General features: G+C 43.0%; 1 protein-coding gene and 1 long non-coding RNA gene across 3 annotated transcripts; one reads left to right on the top strand and one right to left on the bottom strand.

The window, feature by feature from the left end:
- Nucleotides 1-653: 653 nt before the first annotated feature.
- Nucleotides 654-2,823, bottom strand: LOC130390627 (uncharacterized). 2 transcript variants are annotated; one of them, XR_008896788.1, is made up of 4 exons: nucleotides 2,484-2,823; nucleotides 2,051-2,158; nucleotides 1,722-1,781; nucleotides 654-1,060 (listed from the first exon to the last, which is right to left on the bottom strand). It is a non-coding gene; the product is annotated as an uncharacterized LOC130390627 (long non-coding RNA). The 2 variants fall into 2 exon arrangements; XR_008896787.1 differs by lacking the exon at nucleotides 1,722-1,781.
- A 1,127-nt stretch (nucleotides 2,824-3,950) lies between these two features.
- zdhhc9 (zinc finger DHHC-type palmitoyltransferase 9) lies at nucleotides 3,951-20,105 on the top strand. The gene is made up of 9 exons (XM_056600688.1): nucleotides 3,951-5,011; nucleotides 10,544-10,704; nucleotides 12,916-13,074; nucleotides 15,049-15,186; nucleotides 15,930-15,978; nucleotides 16,439-16,541; nucleotides 18,531-18,634; nucleotides 18,992-19,094; nucleotides 19,908-20,105. The coding sequence occupies exons 1-9, from the start codon at nucleotides 4,848-4,850 to the stop codon at nucleotides 20,091-20,093; spliced, it is 1,167 nt and encodes a 388-aa protein (XP_056456663.1). The 5' UTR covers nucleotides 3,951-4,847; the 3' UTR covers nucleotides 20,094-20,105.
- Nucleotides 20,106-20,222: the final 117 nt, after the last annotated feature.

Genomic DNA, 20,222 nt, shown 5'->3' with positions numbered 1-20,222 from the left:
ATAGGCTATTTATTTTCAAGAGATATATTGAACTACACCCCAGGTGTCGTAGCCTATATCTAAAGGCTACATAGATTATTATTTTTTAAAGCGATAGGTATATGACCTACCCCCCAGGTTCAATATATCTATAGGCTATAAGAGGCGTAAGTGGTGCTACCTAGAGGCCAACTCTCGTAACAACATGGTGGTGCCAGGTGGAACGAAATTCATCTGGCGAGAGTCAGGTAAAAGTCTTCTCTGCCAACCCTCTGAAGTTTCGCTGTCTTTATTTTCACCGGGAATAAATAAACGACCCACAACAAAGACAGCTAGGATAAGTTGCAACACAATGCTAAGTACTCTTTTTAAGTGCCAGAACATTCAATAAGTGTGTACATTAAGTGTCAGTAATAAATGCCATAATGTACAATATTTAGGACAATTTGATTGTCTGTCGACTAACTCTTCATTTTGAAAGGTGCATTTGATGTGTGTGAGAGCAAGACCTAACCTATGTCAGGCATCATTATTGGAGTATCTTTGGTGGTGGTTACTGTAGAATAAACCACTGTTTATAAATGTGTTTGATGAATAAATGTTTTTCCCTAAATTTGTTTCTGAAGGAGAGTACATGTTTGGGAAAGAAGGTAGATCTGAGGCTTAGTATCAAACAAGACCTTTTATTGTATTCATACAAATAAAAAAACACATTTAAAAAGGTAGTGGTAGATCTTGGGTATGAAGTATCAAACAAGTAAAGTGAAGAATACATAGAAGAATAAATATCAAATTAAGTATCGTGGCGAATCGCGATCACGGCCGTGGTCTCTGTGTTTCGGGTGGCTGCAACCTGCAAGGGATTCTGGGACCGGTTGGACTCTCCACTGTTGGACTGAGCGCCCTCCTTTGCCTGGGTCAGCCGGGAATCATGAGTGTGGTTGAAGGGGTTATTTTTTTTGGGGGGGGGGCTTGCACCTGGGTAACGGGTGGGGTCGGCTGGAGCGACAACGTCACAGAGGCAATCATGTTCGGGGTTGGGTCGTGTGATGTTTGAGGATAGTCGTTACTACCTTCCAGTCTAGGAGATACCAAAAAACAAACACAGGATTTCCTTTGAATATCAAGCCGGAAATAGCTCAAGGTAGCCATCAGGGTGAGCCATTGTCAAAATAATAAACATAACAGACTTAAAGGGTCGCTGTGTAACGAGAGACGCAAAATCCTTTAACCCAGGCTTCCGTCTGCTGGTTCCCATGCAGCTCGCCATATTTGTGTCAGAAGTAGGATGTTACCGGTGAATATGAGAGGGAATTTCCAGAGTGGGAGCTGGGAGGTACCCACTCTGGCTGAGGCCGAAGGCTGAGCCCACAGAGGAGCCAACAGTGACCCCTAGTGGCCGGGATCGGCCAGGGAACTGCTGTCGAGCGCCCCCCTGGTGGCCAGGCCACCAGCCAAACTGCCTCAGTTCTCTGGGGCACGATGGACTCTTCGATGGAACATTCAATATGGACTCCAATGTTGAGAGGCTGGTGCAGCATATGGTGATTCAGGTCCCATTCCACACACACGCATACCGCTCACCAGCAGCACACGCCCAAAAGAAGGCCCCTCCAATACCATTCGCCTGCACATGGAGCACCGCGGTCGAACTCCACTGAGCCGCGGATACAAAGACAACACAGAGTGATAGCTCAAAACTGTTGGTCATTATAACAAGACAGAAAAGAAGAATGACTCACCTGGGGGGCTCATATGACGGTATATGTCCCCAATGAACCACAATCTGGTGTGTGTGCGTGCTTGCGTGTGTTGGGTGGGAGATTCAACGGACCAGTAATGAAATAAAATACATTGAATTATTTGACAGTTTGATAAAACGTTATTGTCTAAATAACAAATAAGTAAAAGACAACATACTGTATATCTTATTCAGTAATTAAGGTGGGTTCTTTGTAATAACAACTTGTGCATCGGCGAACAATACCAGGGTCACATCTTCAGTGTTGACTATATTCTAAATGTATCAGAGCTTTTGTTCCAGATTCCGTTGTCAACATGCGTCACCCACCTGTGGTCTACAAGCAACATGGTCACCGATGGAGTTCTGAATCTGTCTCTGGACACACCATCGCAAGACGTTTCGCACCCATGCCTTTTGAAACCACTGGCCACAAACCTGGGGTAATTGAAAATATGCATGCATTAATTAACATCTTTGCAAACTAGTTGACATAATCTAACTGTATTCAAAAAATACTATACAGTGTGGTTAAAGAAAGAAAGAAAGAAAGAAAGAAAGAAAGAAAGAAAGAAAGAAAGAAAGAAAGAAAGAAAGAAAGAAAGAAAGAAAGAAAGAAAGAAAGAAAGAAAGAAGCAGCCAGCAGCCTCGCTGGCTGGCTGGATATTATGATGGGTCATAGAAAGTACTGCAGTTCTTCCTATGACCCCTTATATCCAGCCAGCCTCGCTTCTACACATATTGGTATATAAATAAGTCTTACAAATCGCCATTGTTGTGGGTAACATGGCGATACAAAGAGGCACGGAACGCAGTCCATTCATACAATGAAACGATTTAGAATGTTGTCACGATTAGTCAGTCAACGTGGTTTACGAGCTACGTGATGGACCCACACATGGTTTCTAGTCGGACGATCATGTCCAGCGGACTAACCCAAACGACAGATTTCTAAATACAAACGGGCTTTCCTCTATTATTATGATTAATATTTGCATCATAAAAATCATATCGTAGAAGCTGTCAGCGGTCAATTTACGGCAAATCACGAATTGCTTTCGTAGGACTAAATGTAGCTTGCATGTTACCAAACCTCAAGTCCACTTGCCTGAAGGAAGGGTGGGCGGAGCCAGGAGAAAAACAATAACATACACCTGCCTGCAGTAGGGCCTATGCATGGAGGCTCCCATTTATAAAGAGATACACCATCCATAATATACATTTACATGGTGTAAGTAAGCCTAGCTCTTTCGATCATTCACATAAAAACATTCTATGTTCAGTCTACTCCTCGAATCAGTACAATCAAAACATGAACTTTTGAACTTGTGATATTAACCTTTCAATCTAAATATCATGTCAGCATTTACCTTTGCCTGCTTTTTAGGTGATGGGGTAAAGGGACTAGGACTTTTACTGTTGTCTTTCTTTTTAGAGTAACTATTAATAAATAAAAAATTTAGACTAGCAGTTTAAGAAAATACATTTGTTGGAAATGTGTTTATTTGTATTTATGCATTCATTATAATTGTCCCTTCATTCAGTTACAATTGTGTGTAGACCAACAATAAAAATATTATACATATGCAGCAGATTATTTAAGGTCTATCGATTCTTGTACCACTATGTGAATTCCTTTTTTCAGATACGGTTTATAAATCTAAATCAAACTAATAAACTTTGGCAAGTGATGTTTGTGAGTCCAGTGATTAAATGCCTTGATGTAGGGGTCCTCTTTCAGACATTGAAATTGACATTAATCAACATGTTATCTTGTGGGCCAAATATCGGTCCAACCTTCTACATTTTTTTGCAGCTATCCTGATGATGCTTTCTATTTAGAACAGACACACACACACACACACACACACACACACACACACACACACACACACACACACACACACACACACACACACACACACAGGTTCCTCTACTTCTGCAAAATAATGTTAAACAAAATTGATTCAGAAAAAATCTACATGGAACTAGGCTAAATAAAAAAATCAGCTGCATGCTTTGAGTGAGAATAGGCCATGAGTTTGATGCTATTGATAAAGCAAGCGTTAACAACGGTAGGGAAATTTCACATCATCGTTCATTAATATTCATTGTTAACGATGTGATGATAGTGTTGTTACCTAGAAGTCACCGTTTTGTATGTCTGTGGTCTATGTCAGGGCCTAAGGCAGTATTTGAAGCAAGACCGACATGTTGTCGTATTGTTCCAGCTGAGCTGGCCCTTTAAGATGATACACTTCAATCTAGGCGTGTTTCCTGCTGCCATTGACTAAAACAAGACCTCGGATCCTGCGGGAAAGCGCGACAAAAGCGTTTCTGTGTATAGGCTGTGATTATTATTAGTTTTAAAACAGCCTTTTAAAACAGAATAAATAAGCATTTTTTTAATTGGACCCGGACGCCGTGCTCGAAGACACGTTTTTAGTCGTATTAATGAAACAGCGGTGGTAGTGTTGTGTGATCGTTTATGATTTATCAAGATGATATGAATGTCAACCGGTCAAGGTCCACTCTTTCAATGCAGGAACCGGGATGGGATATTTCTGAGTCTCTTGGAAACATTTTTCCGCAAGCCTTTGGATGTGATCCTGCCATTGACGTAGGCTACAGTTGTCTGGTTTAATTGAATGTAAACGGTTCGTGGGCTATCTTCTGATATCACGGCGGGGGGCCGTGCCAATACAGTAAGAGAAAAGATCGTGGAGTCTAGAAAATGGATTAAAGGAAGATCAGCGTGCGACACAAGAAACCGAGGAACATGCTTCATAACCATGTCCTAGAAGGGAGATCGTTATTATTACAGAAACAATCCCTGATTTGCCTTGAATGGATTTTATGGCGTTTTTATTCAGCAATACTAGTTAAATTGCCCGGGGTACAATCCTGTTCAGTTTAGCATCATTACCAGATATTACTTCAAGGATTCGGGACTTTTCATGGAAAGGGAATAGGTTGTTAGACACCCCTTTTTGCTAAATCTGCGCAAGCCCCAGCCTCCCATCTCTTTGGATATTCGCGTTACAGACCTATTTCTTTGGTAGAATAGGCCACCCGTTAGCCTACCAAAAGGACCCGTTGTCCGTGGACGTTGATTTCAACCGGCATCATGTCGGCCGTGATGATAACGCGAAAGGTGCGAAAATGGGAAAAGCTCCCTGGTAAAAACACGTTCTGCTGTGATGGACGTGTGATGATGGCGCGACAGAAAGGCGTCTTCTATCTGACGCTGTTCCTCATCGTTGGAACCTGCGCTCTCTTCTTTGCATTCGAGTAAGTCACTGCGTTACACCTGTCTGTTAGGCCTATATGTTGTTTTTTGTGGTAACCCTACCTGGATATTGGGACGCTGTGTTGATTGTCACTGATTTTTTTTGTTTTGTTTTGTTACTTATTCCATTATTTTTTTCTATCCATCTCTTACAAGACAAACACATCTTTTCGGGGTTGTTTATTTGTTTTAATTCTCAATACCCGTTCAGGCCTTAATCATTGCTTTGCAGGTGTAAGCCTACTGCAGGCCACAGCATCTCGTATCGAGTTTCCTGAGCTGTCCAATGAGAGGCAACCTGGGATTTTGTTGTCTCAGCATTTCAATCTTAACGCAGGAGTACAACTCAAAAGAGCTGTTAGGACAACATAACACTATTTGTCTCACATGCTGCATGTTGCATTTGATGGCATGGATTGTAATCGTTGTAATGCTTAAAGGACAGATCAGCTCTCTATAACTTATGTCTCCCACACTAACCATACATCTAGGTTTAATTTTTCCTTTGACATATTTTTTAATATATATTCTTATATATTTTTAATATGATGCAAAGATGCGATGGTCCCTTGTTTTGTAACCTGCATAAATAAAACAGCAAAAAAATTTAACAACCCGTGAAGTAGACTCGAGCCCAAGGCCCATCCTTTCACTTCCAGTCCAGCCAGCACAATGATCGCAGTATCCTGGTTGAGTCCGGACAGAAGGAGCAGTTGTCTAGCAGGAGGGGGGGGGGGGGGGGGTGGGGGGGTGGGGGGGTGGGCAAAGGAAGAGACTATGTTGCGGGAGCTGCCCATTCTAAGCACTGAGGCCTTCATGGAGAAGGCCTTGTGGTGATAAAGGGCTTTGCTCGCTGCCACCTTCATATGCTAGAGGAGCATAGTTATCTGTCTGGTGGGATGGTGGGTTTGTTCGCATGGAAACAGATAACATGCAGGCTCATTTTATGGATGCCAGATAAACAGATGGAGGCGGTAATCCCAAACTCCCCATTCCAGGTTGCTGTGAAATAATGAATCATTCAAATCCCCATACAGAGTAGAAGTTTGGTGCAGATGTTTCCGATCATACAATACTGACAAGGTGATAGTATAACACAATAAGCCCTGACGATCCATTTTAATTTCAAAAGGTCATGCATTGGTTGAATATTAGGATTATTATCATTTGGTCAAATGTAAAATTTCAATGTGGTTTGTAGCAGTAGTGGGTGGGGCCTTCTGTGGTCGGCTGGACGATGTCCAATAACATCCAAGCAGAAATCTCCCTCTCATTACAAGCTGTCTCCACCACAACAGTCCCTTCCCATTGTCTGGGACTGGATATCACGACTGATAATTTGTGAAAATGGGAACCAGACGCACAAATCGAGAAGACGAAATCGTTTAACCAACAAATGATTACGGAAATATGCTCTGTCTATAAGGACTTTTACTGTGGTATCCATTCCACTTTGTGTTTTAAAATATACAACTCATAGTCTTGTATGGGAATAGGCTTTTATGTGCTATTGAAGGAGAGCTAGACCTTGTGTAGATGTTGGTACATTTCATGGTTCATTGAATGTATCCCAGACGGGATATTACGTGTGTGTGTGTGTGTGTGTGTGTGTGTGTGTGTGTGTGTGTGTGTGTGTGTGTGTGTGTGTGTGTGTGTGTGTGTGTGTGTGTGTGTGTGTGTGTGTGTGTGTGTGTGTGTGTGTGTGTGTGTGTGTGTGTGTGTGTGTGTGTGTGTGTGCGCGCGCGTGCATTTATGGCTCATCTGTCTTTCTACCCCAGAATCTTGAGCTGTTGGTTATGAAGTGAATGCTCACTGTTAGGGCCGCTCTATTTTCTCACCCATCTGTCCCTGCCCGTGTTGCCCCAGTCGACCAATCGAGAAGCAGCTCCTGAATGACTCTAACCAGCCAGCCACCAGTGGCCCGGAGGAGAGCTCATTAACAGTAGCACTGCTCTGCAACAGTCTTTGTTCTCAGACAGCCCACAGAGCAGTGTGTAGGAGTGTGCTGGAAACTCATCACCTTTTAAAAACAAAACCAAAACCAAAAACATTTATATACATATTTTTCTCAAAAAAACCAGTATATGGACAATGGATGTGGCAGATTGTAATGATTCCCCATTTGACTTTGTAATAGATGGTTGTACGTATGTAAACAACACCTTTGTCAACTTAGAGACTTCTACTTGGAAGTGAGTTTACCAGCGTGAGTTTATAAGAGCTAGTGAAATCAGAGCTTGTAAAATCAAGGGCTGATATTTGAGCCGCAATATTTGGTTTTTCCTTTCAGATAAGTATTCTATTATGGACGGCATCATGAAGCCTGCATTGATTTTTCCAAAAGTGTGTATGTGGCGCTTGTGTTGCTGCAAATGGCAGTTAATGTATATCTTTCCCAAGCCGCATGTCGTTATTATGACCAGATTCCAGTTCTCAGTTTCCCATTTCATCTATAAGCCCTGCTCTTTTACTGCTGTTGAACCTGGCGCAGCTTGTGTGGCCACTGATGATGTAACACGGTTAATCTTATGCATATCTTCTACTTATTAATGAATAATCTCTCACGTATATCATGGTATTTCAGTAATGCAGAGGTTGGATCTCATGGATCACAGATTGTAGCACAGTGGATTGGCAGTATGAAGTTCAAATTCAAGTGCTTCGGGTTAAGAGTTACAGCTACATATGGAATGCTACTTAAGTCAATATTTAATAAATACATAAATAAATGGCTATGATGTTATGAAATAAGGCAATGCATATATACATTTATGCAAATAAAAAAGATATAGAAATTAGTCAATATAATTAAAATATACCTTTTTTTATTTCATTGGACTTTTATTTCATAATTCAATATTTATTTTATTTTAAGGGAGTATTATATCATCAACATACTCAGCGCTGTTCCGGTGCGGTTGCTTTGATCTGAGATAACCATGCCCAACTTATTGGAAAATAACTCATGGAAATAAAAAGACAAAAATAAATGTTGAATTATGAAATAAAAGTCACCTGATGTAAATTAATGTTGACATATGTAAAGAAGTCCCTAGTCATTTGGAAAAATCACTTTTTAAAATGAAAAACGTATTAATATATTTATTAATTTAACTATATGGACTTAAATTGCATTCCATACATATCCAGACCAACCTTTCTAGTTTCCTAGAAAGGTCCTAGGCACAGTATAACAGGAAAGTCATAATTTGCCTTTTGGTTACCTCCATGGTTATAGAGTTATATAACCAAATTATATAACCGTAATATGAATCTTGTCAGATGGCAGTTTGAAAAGAAGGATATTTTAAATGTGTTTTCCTTTTAGTGTTATATTTAATCTGAATAGGAGCGCCTAACAATGTATGTATTTTTAAACTCTTTTACTATAGTTATAATTTTCCCAAGTTTGGCCTAGAAACAGATGGACACGCCAAGAGAGAGAGAAAGAATAACGAGTGTTCTTATAAAAGGCAGGACGTGACCGAGAGCTTCTGCAGGCCCGCCCTCGCACAGCCAGTGCATAATTCATTCAGAATGGGATTCAGGCAGCTCTACAGCAGCTTCCAATGTTAAGTATTAATAAAGGATAGACAGTGCCCTGTACGCCACTAAGCCATGTCATCTGACATTGACGGGCGTTTGGATTCAGTTACATCATGTGTCCTGTTGGGAAGATTTCATTAAATCCGGCCCTGGCTCTAGCGGTTTCACCCTCAGTGCTCCGATGTGAGGAAATCCAATTGATCTAAGTGTAGATTAAACTCTTGATACAATGACCCCAGCACCCTACTCCCTACCCTACCCAGAGTTAATTCTGGGCGCTCTCACCTTCTCACCTTCTGCTGGTGACCTATTGGTGATGCTGGAGAGGTATTGAGTCGGCCTTGATGATGTGTATTGAACACCTTAACAGCACTTGAAATAGCGCAGCATGTTGACCACGTTTGAAAAACTCCCTATCTTATGCATTCCCTCAAGTTGCACCACAGTTCACATCATGAGCTATAAACAGCACAGGCTTTATGAATTGATTTGCATGTATTGTAAATACATAAAAGGCACATGTAGTACAGTGTGTTCTAAGATAATGTTGTATATATTATTATATTATATTATATATTTTTTCTGAGGAAATCTCCCTTCGGGCTGTTAAGAAGGGGTAGAGCACTTTAAATTATTGGAGTTAAGGGAGTATTCATACATTTGAGTGTTTTGAGTTTTGCTGTGTGATTGCTGGAGAAATAAGAACCAAATGTAATTTGGCCTGCTTTTATGGTCGTGGTCTGTAGCTTGTTGCTGAACACACAGATGAAGATATTCTTGTAAACAGAGGGTGAAGTGTTTGCATCCAGGAAGGATCGGCAGTCCTGATGGGAAGTCACGATAAAGTGTGCCTTTAAGTGTTTTCAGTGTCATCAGCCCAGACATTACACAATCAACCCCCTCCCTACCCTGGCTGCCTCTGTCCCCACACAGTACCTATAGTATCTTTAACACCGATGGGGATCAGTGGAACAGTAATCGAGGTTTGATCTATGTGTGAATCCCTGAACTCAACCTGGTAGGTAGGGGAAACCAATCAGACCAGTCTGGTAGCTGCCCGACGCTATTGTGCTCTGGTATGCTGACTGAACCTGCTCTCATCTGCAGTGCACAGCAAGGTGGACTTTTCCTTCCGCATGGGTGTGCATTGTAACAATCGTTCTGCAATCTCTTATAACTTCCTTATTTGTCTCTGTCTCTTTGTTAGCTTTTTGTGTGAATGATCAGTACACAAGAAAAGTCCACAATGCTTCAAATGTATTCCAAATAAAGTCCAACCTTATATTTAAAGTGTGTTTTCAACCCAAGGTTGTCGTTTAGTACAACAAGCAACCAAAAGGGGATGGATATTTTTGTTGTTTAAATAAATATACAAAAATATATAATTAAAAATACTAATATTTGAATAATATTTGGTGATAATTTTCAATTCAGGTCTCATCCCACTGGCCTGCTTCTCTGTAGGCCAGCTGGTGCACATAAACCATCCCTAGTGTCCCAGTGTTTTGTTGATCTGGCATCTTATCCTCCTGTGGCATTACATTAGTGTTGTATGGGGAAGCTAGCGTGTGGCGCTGTTCCTCTCTGGCTGTTGTTGCTCGTTGTACCGCAGTGCCGTTCCTTGTTGATCAGCCACAAAGAACAGGCCTTTAAAGCACCCATGTTGACGACAGCAAACTCATTGGAACACAACCAATGAAATATGCAAATGCACTTCATTGCTTGCAGTTGCTGACAGCAAGAGTATTCTATCGTGTGCAACATCCTTACGCAACTAAATCCTTTATGCACCCTGCAATTTGGCCAATGCAAAATGGAATCCATAATAATATTTATAATATGCTAATTTCAATGAGAGTGATTGAATGTATGACTTGTGGTGTGATTGTTCGTATCAGTGGCCAACATGGAGGACCAATAACCCTTTGAAGCAACAACAACTGTGAAAATGTGAGTTTGAATTCGATCCAAATGTTCTCACCCTGCAGATGCCCGTACCTGGCTGTCCACCTGTCTCCCACCATACCCGTGTTTGCCGTGGTCCTCTTCCTGTTCGTCATGGCGATGCTGCTGAGAACCAGCTTCAGTGACCCAGGGGTTCTGCCACGCGCGCTTCCAGAAGAGGCCAGCTTCATCGAAATGGAGATCGGTGAGTCCGAGGAGTGAAACGCACTTTTCAGCTTTCAGGGAAAATAAACAAAGGCTTGAGTGGGAAAAGGGGAGTAAGTCCTGCTTTTATCATTTCTTCTGCTGATTTTTTATTATTTTGTAATTATAAATATATAAAAAAAATATATATATTTTGCACATTTTCATACTCGAATGATGTCATTGTTTCTGCCATAAATAGTTTGTGTGTTTGCATGTGTATGCTTGGTTTTCTATTATTTGCGTAGCCAAATATCTGGTTGTAATGTCCATTTGGAAATGTAAATATTTTAGTCAAAGTATGTCCGAGGCATAAATTGTTAAGCACCCAGGCCAGCTTTGTGGACAGGAATGGAGCCAGAGTTCTCTTGATTTATTCATGTCTGTTTTGCTGAAGGATGTTAAAAGTTTTGTGTGGGCTGGGCTGCTAGTCCTTGGATGCAAAGCTCAATTCAGCTTTTTGGTGTTCTTCATATTTCTACACTTAAATCTTAGTCTGATGCTAATAGAGAATACCATATATATTTGGGTTTTTTTCCCTCCATATTTTGAACAGTTCTTTGAATTTTCTATTATCCAGACACTCCTGTCATCTCTGCATGGACTAACATGCTTCCCATTCCCCTGGTACCCTCCCTCCCTCCCTCCATCTCTCCCTCCCTCCCTCCACCTCCCCCACACACAGCTGTATCTCTAGGTGGTAGCTTTTATTCTATGTTTACCCATCCACTGCTTTATGAGACACTCTCTTTTATGAGAACCTTCTGGAAGGTTCAGAAGTTTCAGATATGGTTGCTCACTGAGATGGGGCTGGCTAGCAGAAGCTAAATGCTACGCTTTTTGTTGCAGCTGTGAGTCATACACACAAATCGATGATAATCACACCGTGGTAAGCTAGCCATCAATAGCTATCGTAGACAAGTGATGGTCACTGGGCGTTGCCTGGACTAGAGGGGAGTGTGTTATCACAAATAGAAAATATATTTTTGGCTTTCTGGTTGTTGTTTTTCTGGCATGACCTTGGCGTAACCATCTGGTGTCTAACAAATAACAACCCTTTTTTTAACCGTTATGTTACAGCTCCTTTTGTTTTTGCATCCTACCACAACTTGTCAAGTGGCCCAAAACCAAATCCCTCCAAAAATAACAAACCATTGTTTAAAATGTTCCACACGGCCGTGTGAGAGGTGTTAACAAATGTGTAATTCTTCCAACTCTCCAAAACAGTTCCACAAAAAAAACTCCAAAAAAGCCAAACACAGCACTGTTTTCAGCTGAAACTAAATTCACCCGTGTCTAACAGTTGCCTTAGAGGCCATATCCACGTACCAATGGCCTGCTTACGTCCGGCTAAGGCATAGCGGGGATTGTTGTGTGAGTGACCCAGATCCCATCTGTCTGGGTTCAAAGGCAGACACACTGATGATGCCTGCACTACACTGCCACTTTATCCTGTTGGGGAGTTAGTGGTCCTGGGGGGGGGGGGGGGGAATGCTAATACAAGCAGACACACTTGGAATCCATAATGGCCTCAGTCGTATGGGCACCGGGAGACTGAGCCACGGTGCTGGCCTCATTCCTCACGGGTGATGACTCATGACTTCCTGTTCAGCTGTCCCCATCGCATGGCTGCACCCTCACCTACTCTGAATCCATGATGGGGTGAGGGGGTAGGAAACAAATCTGTTGTCTTGTGCTACATTAAACAAAATCCGATCAGAGGGTGCTGTAACCTGTTTTATGAGCCTCTCTTGTTCTCAAAGCGCCCATAATAGAGAGACAGTGAAACTTTATTGGAGTACCGGTTTTTATGTCGTTCTTCTATGTTCTAATTGGTGGATAATTATTGTCAGGTTTTCGCCGGTCTGGTTTGTAAATGTATTCACTGAGCAATACACTGCGTGTATTTCTAAATTGTTTTGCTGATGTTTATTTTGGCGTGGGTCGGATCGTTTGGCTTTACAAAGATAGAAGAGTGGATTCAAAAGCCAGACGATCAATAGTGCGGAACACTCACTGTATAATTGTGCCCGGTGTTATTGGAAATGACTAGACCATACTTCCAGGTCACATGGGTGTGTCGATTATGCAACGTCAATTAGGCCCTTGAGCCTGTGTGTGTTTGTATTAAACCTTTGTTTGACAGAATGTTGAGATATCGATATCGCATGATGAATTAAAGATAACGTTTAATTGATCCTTTTTTGAACAGAGGCCGCCAATGGGAACGTCCCCGCGGGCCAGCGGCCTCCGCCGCGCATCCGGAACGTTCAGATCAACAACCAGATTGTGAAGCTCAAGTACTGCTACACCTGCAAGATCTTCCGGCCGCCGCGCGCCTCCCACTGCAGTATCTGTGACAACTGCGTCGGTAAGGCTCTGAACCTGGGTGTGCCCAGAACTGACTTTGACGTCACAAGTGGTCAATCTGAGGGGAGTGTCTGAGGTCGGCCTGGGCTAGGTTCATCAGGAACAATAGGCCTAACCCTAAAACCAAACCCTTATCCTTAATACTAACACAAAGCCTAACCCTAAAAACAAGGCCTAATTTCTAAAAAACAGGGTAGGTTTTGGTTGCCTAGTCAGGTTTGGGGTTACCCTAACCCAAAAAAACAAACCGTAACTCTGTAACAAAAACCAACCCCGAAATATAATCTTAACCATACAATCTATCCATAAACCCCTTCCCCCTAAGCTTAGCCCTAAAACGTAGCCCTTACTCTACAACCAAAGCCAACCCCTATACAATAAACCTCACCCTAAACCCTCAAATCTAACCCAGAACCCAAAAAAACCTAACCGTAAAACCAAACCCTAACCGTACAACCAACCCTTACACCAAACAACCTAAATCAACCATAAAACCAAAGCCTCACACCTTTGGGCTTGGGGGTCTGGGGGTCTGAGACCGGAACTACCTAGGAAGGGTACTCACTGGATGCTGCCCCGGGGCCTACCTCGGGGGGGATCCCCTGTGATCTCTGCTCACTGTGACCCCTATGATCTCTGTGATCTCTGCTCACTGTGATCCATATGGTCCCTGTGATCTCTGCTCACTGTGATCCATATGGTCCCTGTGATATCTGCTCACTGTGATCCATATGGTCCCTGTGATATCTGCTCACTGTGATCCATATGGTCCCTGTGATATCTGCTCACTGTGATCCATATGGTCCCTGTGATATCTGCTCACTGTGATCCATATGGTCCCTGTGATATCTGCTCACTGTGATCCATATGGTCCCTGTGACATCTGCTCACTGTGATCCATATGGTCCCTGTGATATCTGCTCACTGTGATCCCTGGAATCACTGTGCGTTCGTGGAGCCACACCCCCTGAGGCCTGTAGACATGTAGATATCTTTACACTATTTTCTGCCAGTGATTGGCACCTGAGAGGGGCTTTGAAGAGTGTGCGGCTTCACAGGTAACACAGACCGTGATGAGTCCTACAGAACAGCCTCAGTCAGCCACTGCCCAGTCACCGAGAACACTGGGCTGTTTGTGTTGAACACACACACACACACACACACACACACACACACACACACACACACACACACACACACACACACACACACACACACACACACACACACACACACACACACACACACACACACAGTGAGCAGATGATGCAGCAGTTTTCTTCTTGGTTCCTTCCTTGCTAGAAGCATATCGTTCCCTCTTGTTATCTAGCATATTTTTAGGGTGGAGATTGTATCTTGCGTCATGCAGCACAATCAACTCTTTTCATTTGTGTTATTTGGGAGGCTTTGAAGCATATTACATGTTTTGTCAATCTGTTGTATACGATTAACAGTTTTGAAAGACAGGGAGTGGCGTTCTTGCCGTATTTACAGCATTATCTGTGTGGTATTTCACCCTTTTTGTTTGTTTCCTAGTTTATTAGTGTTTATTAGAAAGTCTTCTGCCTAATGCGAAGGTGTGCAACTTGAAGTGTTACCATCCGACCCTTCTCTGTCTGTTGCAAAACAAAGCAGAAGAGAAGTGAGAAGGGAGAAGTGTATATATAGAGAAACGGTTAGGCTATATTTGGACAACAAATGACACTCTCTTATCGCTGATGGAAAAAGCAATGTGATCAAAAATAACCCGATCAAAGGCTTTGGATTATGTGAAAAGATCAATACTTGTACGTCTAAGCCTTTTCAGCTAGATTCTTCTAAGATCCCCAACATTCAGTGTGTTTGGATGTTTGCTTTCTTTTGAACTCTGAGCTTAAGGTGTGTGGTTGTGTTTGACCCTCTGCCACCAATAGGGGCAGTGTTTCGTACGACGCTCTTCTAATCACCACCTTTTGCCTTTCCCTCCCGTCTCCAGACCGCTTCGACCACCACTGTCCCTGGGTTGGAAACTGCGTGGGCAAGCGGAACTACCGCTTCTTCTACCTTTTCACCCTGTCACTCTCCCTGCTGACCATCTACATATTCACCTTCGACATTGTCCATGTAGTCATGCGTAAGTATTTCAGGAGGCCGGTGTGTCAAACGCTTTAAGAAATAAATAAAATTTGTACACAACAAAATGAAAGGTGCATGCTAACCGTACAAAAGCAAGGTTTCTCTCTCCTGACGTCACATTAGTGGGACTGTAAAGAAGAGTCATTATTTGACAATAGGTTTCATCATGACTGATGATTACAAGAAAAACAGGCTCATGCTTACAGATAAAAATCTTTGATGGAAGGATTGGACAAACACAGCTCAAGGAATGTGACAAAACAAGAACAACCGTGTTCGACACTATCTTGCCAGCACATACCTTCACAGACAAAGGTACAAATCCATACATGTTAAATATTAAACCACAGCCTAGCTAAGGCAGGGCTCCCTGAGAAGTTTGATGTCACGTGAGAGGAAGAGTGACTCCATGACATCAGGTCAGGTCTTTTGTCAATGCCCTTTTGTTGAGAACCGGGAAGCTTTAGCAAGGGAACTAATTGACATTCAAAATAATCAGCAAGTACACAGGCTGCCAACAGTGCAACTAGTGCTATCATACTGCTAGAATGCTGTGTTTGTATCGGAGAACCAGGCAGGTTCCCCTTTACCATTATTAAAGGTGTGTGTGTGTGTGTGTGTGTGTGTGTGTGTGTGTGTGTGTGTGTGTGTGTGTGTGTGTGTGTGTGTGTGTGTGTGTGTGTGTGTGTGTGTGTGTGTGTGTGTGTGTGTGTGTGTGTGTGTGTGTGTTCTCCTTCACAGGCTCGGTGGACTCTGGATTTCTGAACGCTTTGAAGGAAACCCCTGGAACATATCCTTGAGGCTACTACCCAAAACTTTCACCAGTTGTTCTGTGTGTGATGCAAGATAAAAAGGAAAACAAATCATTATCAAAACATTAATATACATTTGCAGAAGATTAATAATTGCTCTGCCAACCATCCTATCGAAATAAACTGTACCATCTGTTCTATCCATCACACATCTGGGTGGACACTCCCACTTGTGTTGTCACTAGAGGGTACATTTTGACATGGCTTGTAATGGCTAATCAACATCCCACCTGCCGGTAAAATACGGGCCCTTTAACATAGCACTTATTATTCATCTACAAACAGATATAACGTTAATGATAAGTTCATCAGCTAAAGGCTTATAAATGAATGTTTTCTTAACGTTTGTTCATCATTTACATAATGTCTCAGCAAATGCATGCGTGCAACATGTTCTCCGTCTTCTATATCCAAGTGTTTTCCTTAATGAAGAGCCACTGTGTTGGAGGTGCTCGTGTGTTTCTTCACTCTCTGGTCGGTGGTCGGCCTGACCGGCTTCCACACCTACCTGATCTCTCTCAACCAGACCACCAATGAGGATGTAAGTGAGCTCACACTCTCCTATAAGGAACTGCAGCTTGTCAGTACTTGTTTATAATCTCATAACAAACGTGGGTTTATTAGGACATTAGTGGGTGCTTTATGAGGTGTGTGTTTGTGTGTGTGTGTGTGTGTGTTACGATCATTAATACATCTAGGGGGATTAGAGTGAAGTACAGTAACGGGGTGTGTTTGTGTAGTGTAGTCCATTGCCTTTATGGTTGGAAAGATAAACACGCATAGTTGTGTAAACATTTGGAAGTTCAACAGGTAACCGATTTGTTTCCTTGACAACAGAACTGCTATGGTCGAGATTAAAGAAGTGCCAAGCAATACATTTGCATTGAGAGAGTACTTCCTCAGACTTTATTTTGTGTGTTTGAGCAATAGTTTTTCCTAGCTAATCTAAATTCTTTCTTAGCCGATGTCATCAACTGTTTTATATATATTCATAACTTTATAATATATTAATGTTGAAATATTATTGAAATGTTTGAGTTTGAGTAGATAAGGTTAGGTTAGGCATACATCACGAATGCTAAATGTAAAAATGCAGACACATAAGCGGAGATGTGAATGTGTTTGCAACCAGTGACTGCCCCAGATGATGTTGTAATTATGTAGTAACTACATAGCAATCATGTAGTAACTGAGTATAAGTACTGCTGGGTTTTTGTCTAGGGCTTTGTTAGCCCAATTTCTTTGACACAAGCTCCGGCACTTACAGCAGCCATGGAAGACTGTAGAAGACTTCAGATCTCCTCCTCCTCCTCCTTCTAATCCTCCTGCTGCTCCTCCTCTCCTCCTAATGACTAATTCATCATCCCCCGTTCTCTGCGACAAGCGTGCCTGGTTTGCGTCTTTATTTTTTTATCATTTTGAACCGGTAATGGGTGGTTTAAGATAATGGCTTCCTCTCTTCTTCGTTTTTGCGTTTTTCCTTTGAAATGTCCCCCACACCGGTAATGAAACCAAATACACCCATTAGAATAACAAGACAATTGAGGAACCAATCCTGTCCATCCCAAGCCTATCTATAACACTGATTGGTCTAATAATAGACACGTCGATTCCTACAGGGGTTTGGATGGCTGCCAAAGGATCGGAGGGAGAAGCAGAAAAGGGAGGAGACGACAGGAGATGGAGGGAGGGAGGGAGGGAGGGAGGGAGGGAGGGAGGGAGGGAAGGGTTGACAGAGAGAGGGCACCTTGAGTGGTGTGTCTGATGGGGTCCCTCTTGGGGAGGATGTCTGTGTCCACTACACGTTCACACAAACAAATGCTCCCATAAGTAGTCACTTTTGAACTCTAGGAGGGCGATCTGTATTTCATTTATAATGTTAAAACTCACTTCAGTTGAAATGCTGCTATTTGGAAGGGACGCTATGGAGTGGGTGTGTTGATTCAAGGATTTAAGTGCTTTAAGCGTGCTTTAAGTGTGGTATTTCTGAAGGGAATAGTCGAAGAGATATGGTTTGCAATGAAAGTAGTCGGCCAAAAGAAAATAGACCACAAAGAAGATTTATTACTTTTAAGTATTTTCTTATCATTGGGATGCATGTTATTCTTCACACAGGTAGCGTAGAATATTCCCCTCCAGCCAGACCTCATTACCAGAGCGTTTTTGTAGGTCAAAGCCAAGCCTTAAGGAACATGATGCTAAAAGTGTAACTGATTTTGAATGCAGGTATGCAGACACGAAAGGCGAACAGCCTTTCAGAAGCATGTACCGGATATTTGCTATGTTTGGAATAATTGATTGGTCTCCTGTTGCCTGGACATTCCTTTCTGAGGATTTGTTATGCTGTTGGAGATAAAGTGAGGTTGGAGTCTGCTGTCAGGAAATCTATTTTCCTAACAGAGGTGTGTGTGTGTGTGTGTGTGTGTGTGTGTGTGTGTGTGTGTGTGTGTGTGTGTGTGTGTGTGTGTGTGTGTGTGTGTGTGTGTGTGTGTGTGTGTGTGTGTGTGTGTGTGTGTGTGTGTGTCCCTAGATCAAAGGCTCATGGTCAGGGAAGAACCGAGTGCAGAACCCCTACAGCCACAAGAACATCATGAAGAACTGCTCTGAGATCCTTTGTGGGCCCACGTACCCGAGGTAAACAACCAGTCCACCGAGCACCGAGCAGAAAGCACGGTGACTTGCCACAGCAGGGCGGCTAGGCTAGGGTAGCAATAACAAAAGAGAAATGGAGCTGCATGTTGATTATATTAAAGCCGTTTAATGAAAGAAAATATCTATTTTGTTTGCTTTAATTAAATATCTGCACACGTGTGTGATACTAACAGCATAACATCATACAAGCACATAAGCTAATAACATCATAAAATGTATGACTGCAATACCAAAAGGCTTTTAAGGGTTTTCCGCTGAGCCCTGCCTTCCCCAGCCTCTGTTGAATAAAACAATAGGAGGTTTACTGACTGGGTGTTTCTTACTGTGTTTTCTCACCAGTGTCCTGGACAGACGAGGAGTGATGCAGCAGGACGATTCGCCGTCTCTTACGACCGCTGCCACCCCGTCCTCCACCAGCGACAGCACAGTACCACAGACCACAGTAAGCCACCACACACACACACACACACACACACACACACACACACACACACACACACACACACACACACACACACACACACACACACACACACACACACACACACAGGCACACAGACAGACAGACAGACACACATGACCCTTTCTTTTCACTCTCGCTCGAAGTGAATAATCTCATGTTCTGCCACTTGTTGGCTGTAGCTCATAGATACAAGTCATGATGGAGAGGCCATGCATGTGTAATGTAGGTAAAGCTGCAGAGAAAAAGTAATTCCTTTCCTTGCACTGCAGTGACTGCTGAAAGTAATCTGATCTGTTCTATATATATACTGCATGAAAGTATGAAAATGGATTCAAGCTGTTTAACAGAAAATGGTACGATGCAAACAACCTTGAAAAGATCAATTTTCAAGGTGCTTTGTGGAGGTGACGTTGGTTGAATGTTTCGTTTTTTATAGAACAAGAAGATGATTTATTATAACACCAGGTGGGAGTGTGATTAGCCGTTGCAAGCCATTTTGAAAGTCTCCCTCTTCTGACGTCACAACCGGGCATGTCCACCCTGATGTGTGCTGGATAGATCAGTCTACCATCTATCCGTCATACATATAGGTGGACACGCCCACTTGTGACGTCAGAAAGGGCTGACTTTGTGACGGCTAATCGGACTCACACTTGGTGGCATGTCATGGGACCTTCAAAGAATGATTTGCCTCTCGTGGAAGATTTGCTTTCATTGAGAATATATTCCCCGGCGCTGTTATCTCTGCTTACGTGTCTCTCTTGCTCATGCGTGCCGATCCACTGCGCACAGAAACCCACGGCGCCGCTCATCCCCAACGAGCACACGCCTGACGACGCCAAGCCCAGCATCGCCACCTCCACGGAGATCAGCACCTCCCTCACGGAGGAGTCGGAGTCGACCGCCCACAAGGTCCCGCCCCTCGCCTCGCCCGAGACCGATGTAGAGGCGTCCATCGCCAAGGCGGCCGCACACTAGCTACGTGACGCAGAGCGGGGAGATGTCCGCTCTGGTCCGCTCTTCCACCATTCCCCCCCCCCCCCCCCCCCCCCCCCCCCCCCCACCCCCTACGACGCTTTCCCTTCTCCCAGCCTGCCTCCTTCCAAC

This window comes from Gadus chalcogrammus, chromosome 10 (assembly GCF_026213295.1).
Source record: "Gadus chalcogrammus isolate NIFS_2021 chromosome 10, NIFS_Gcha_1.0, whole genome shotgun sequence".
Lineage (NCBI taxonomy): Eukaryota > Metazoa > Chordata > Actinopteri > Gadiformes > Gadidae > Gadus > Gadus chalcogrammus.
Note: the sequence above shows the minus strand (reverse complement) of the source record. Positions and strands in the feature narration are given on the sequence as shown.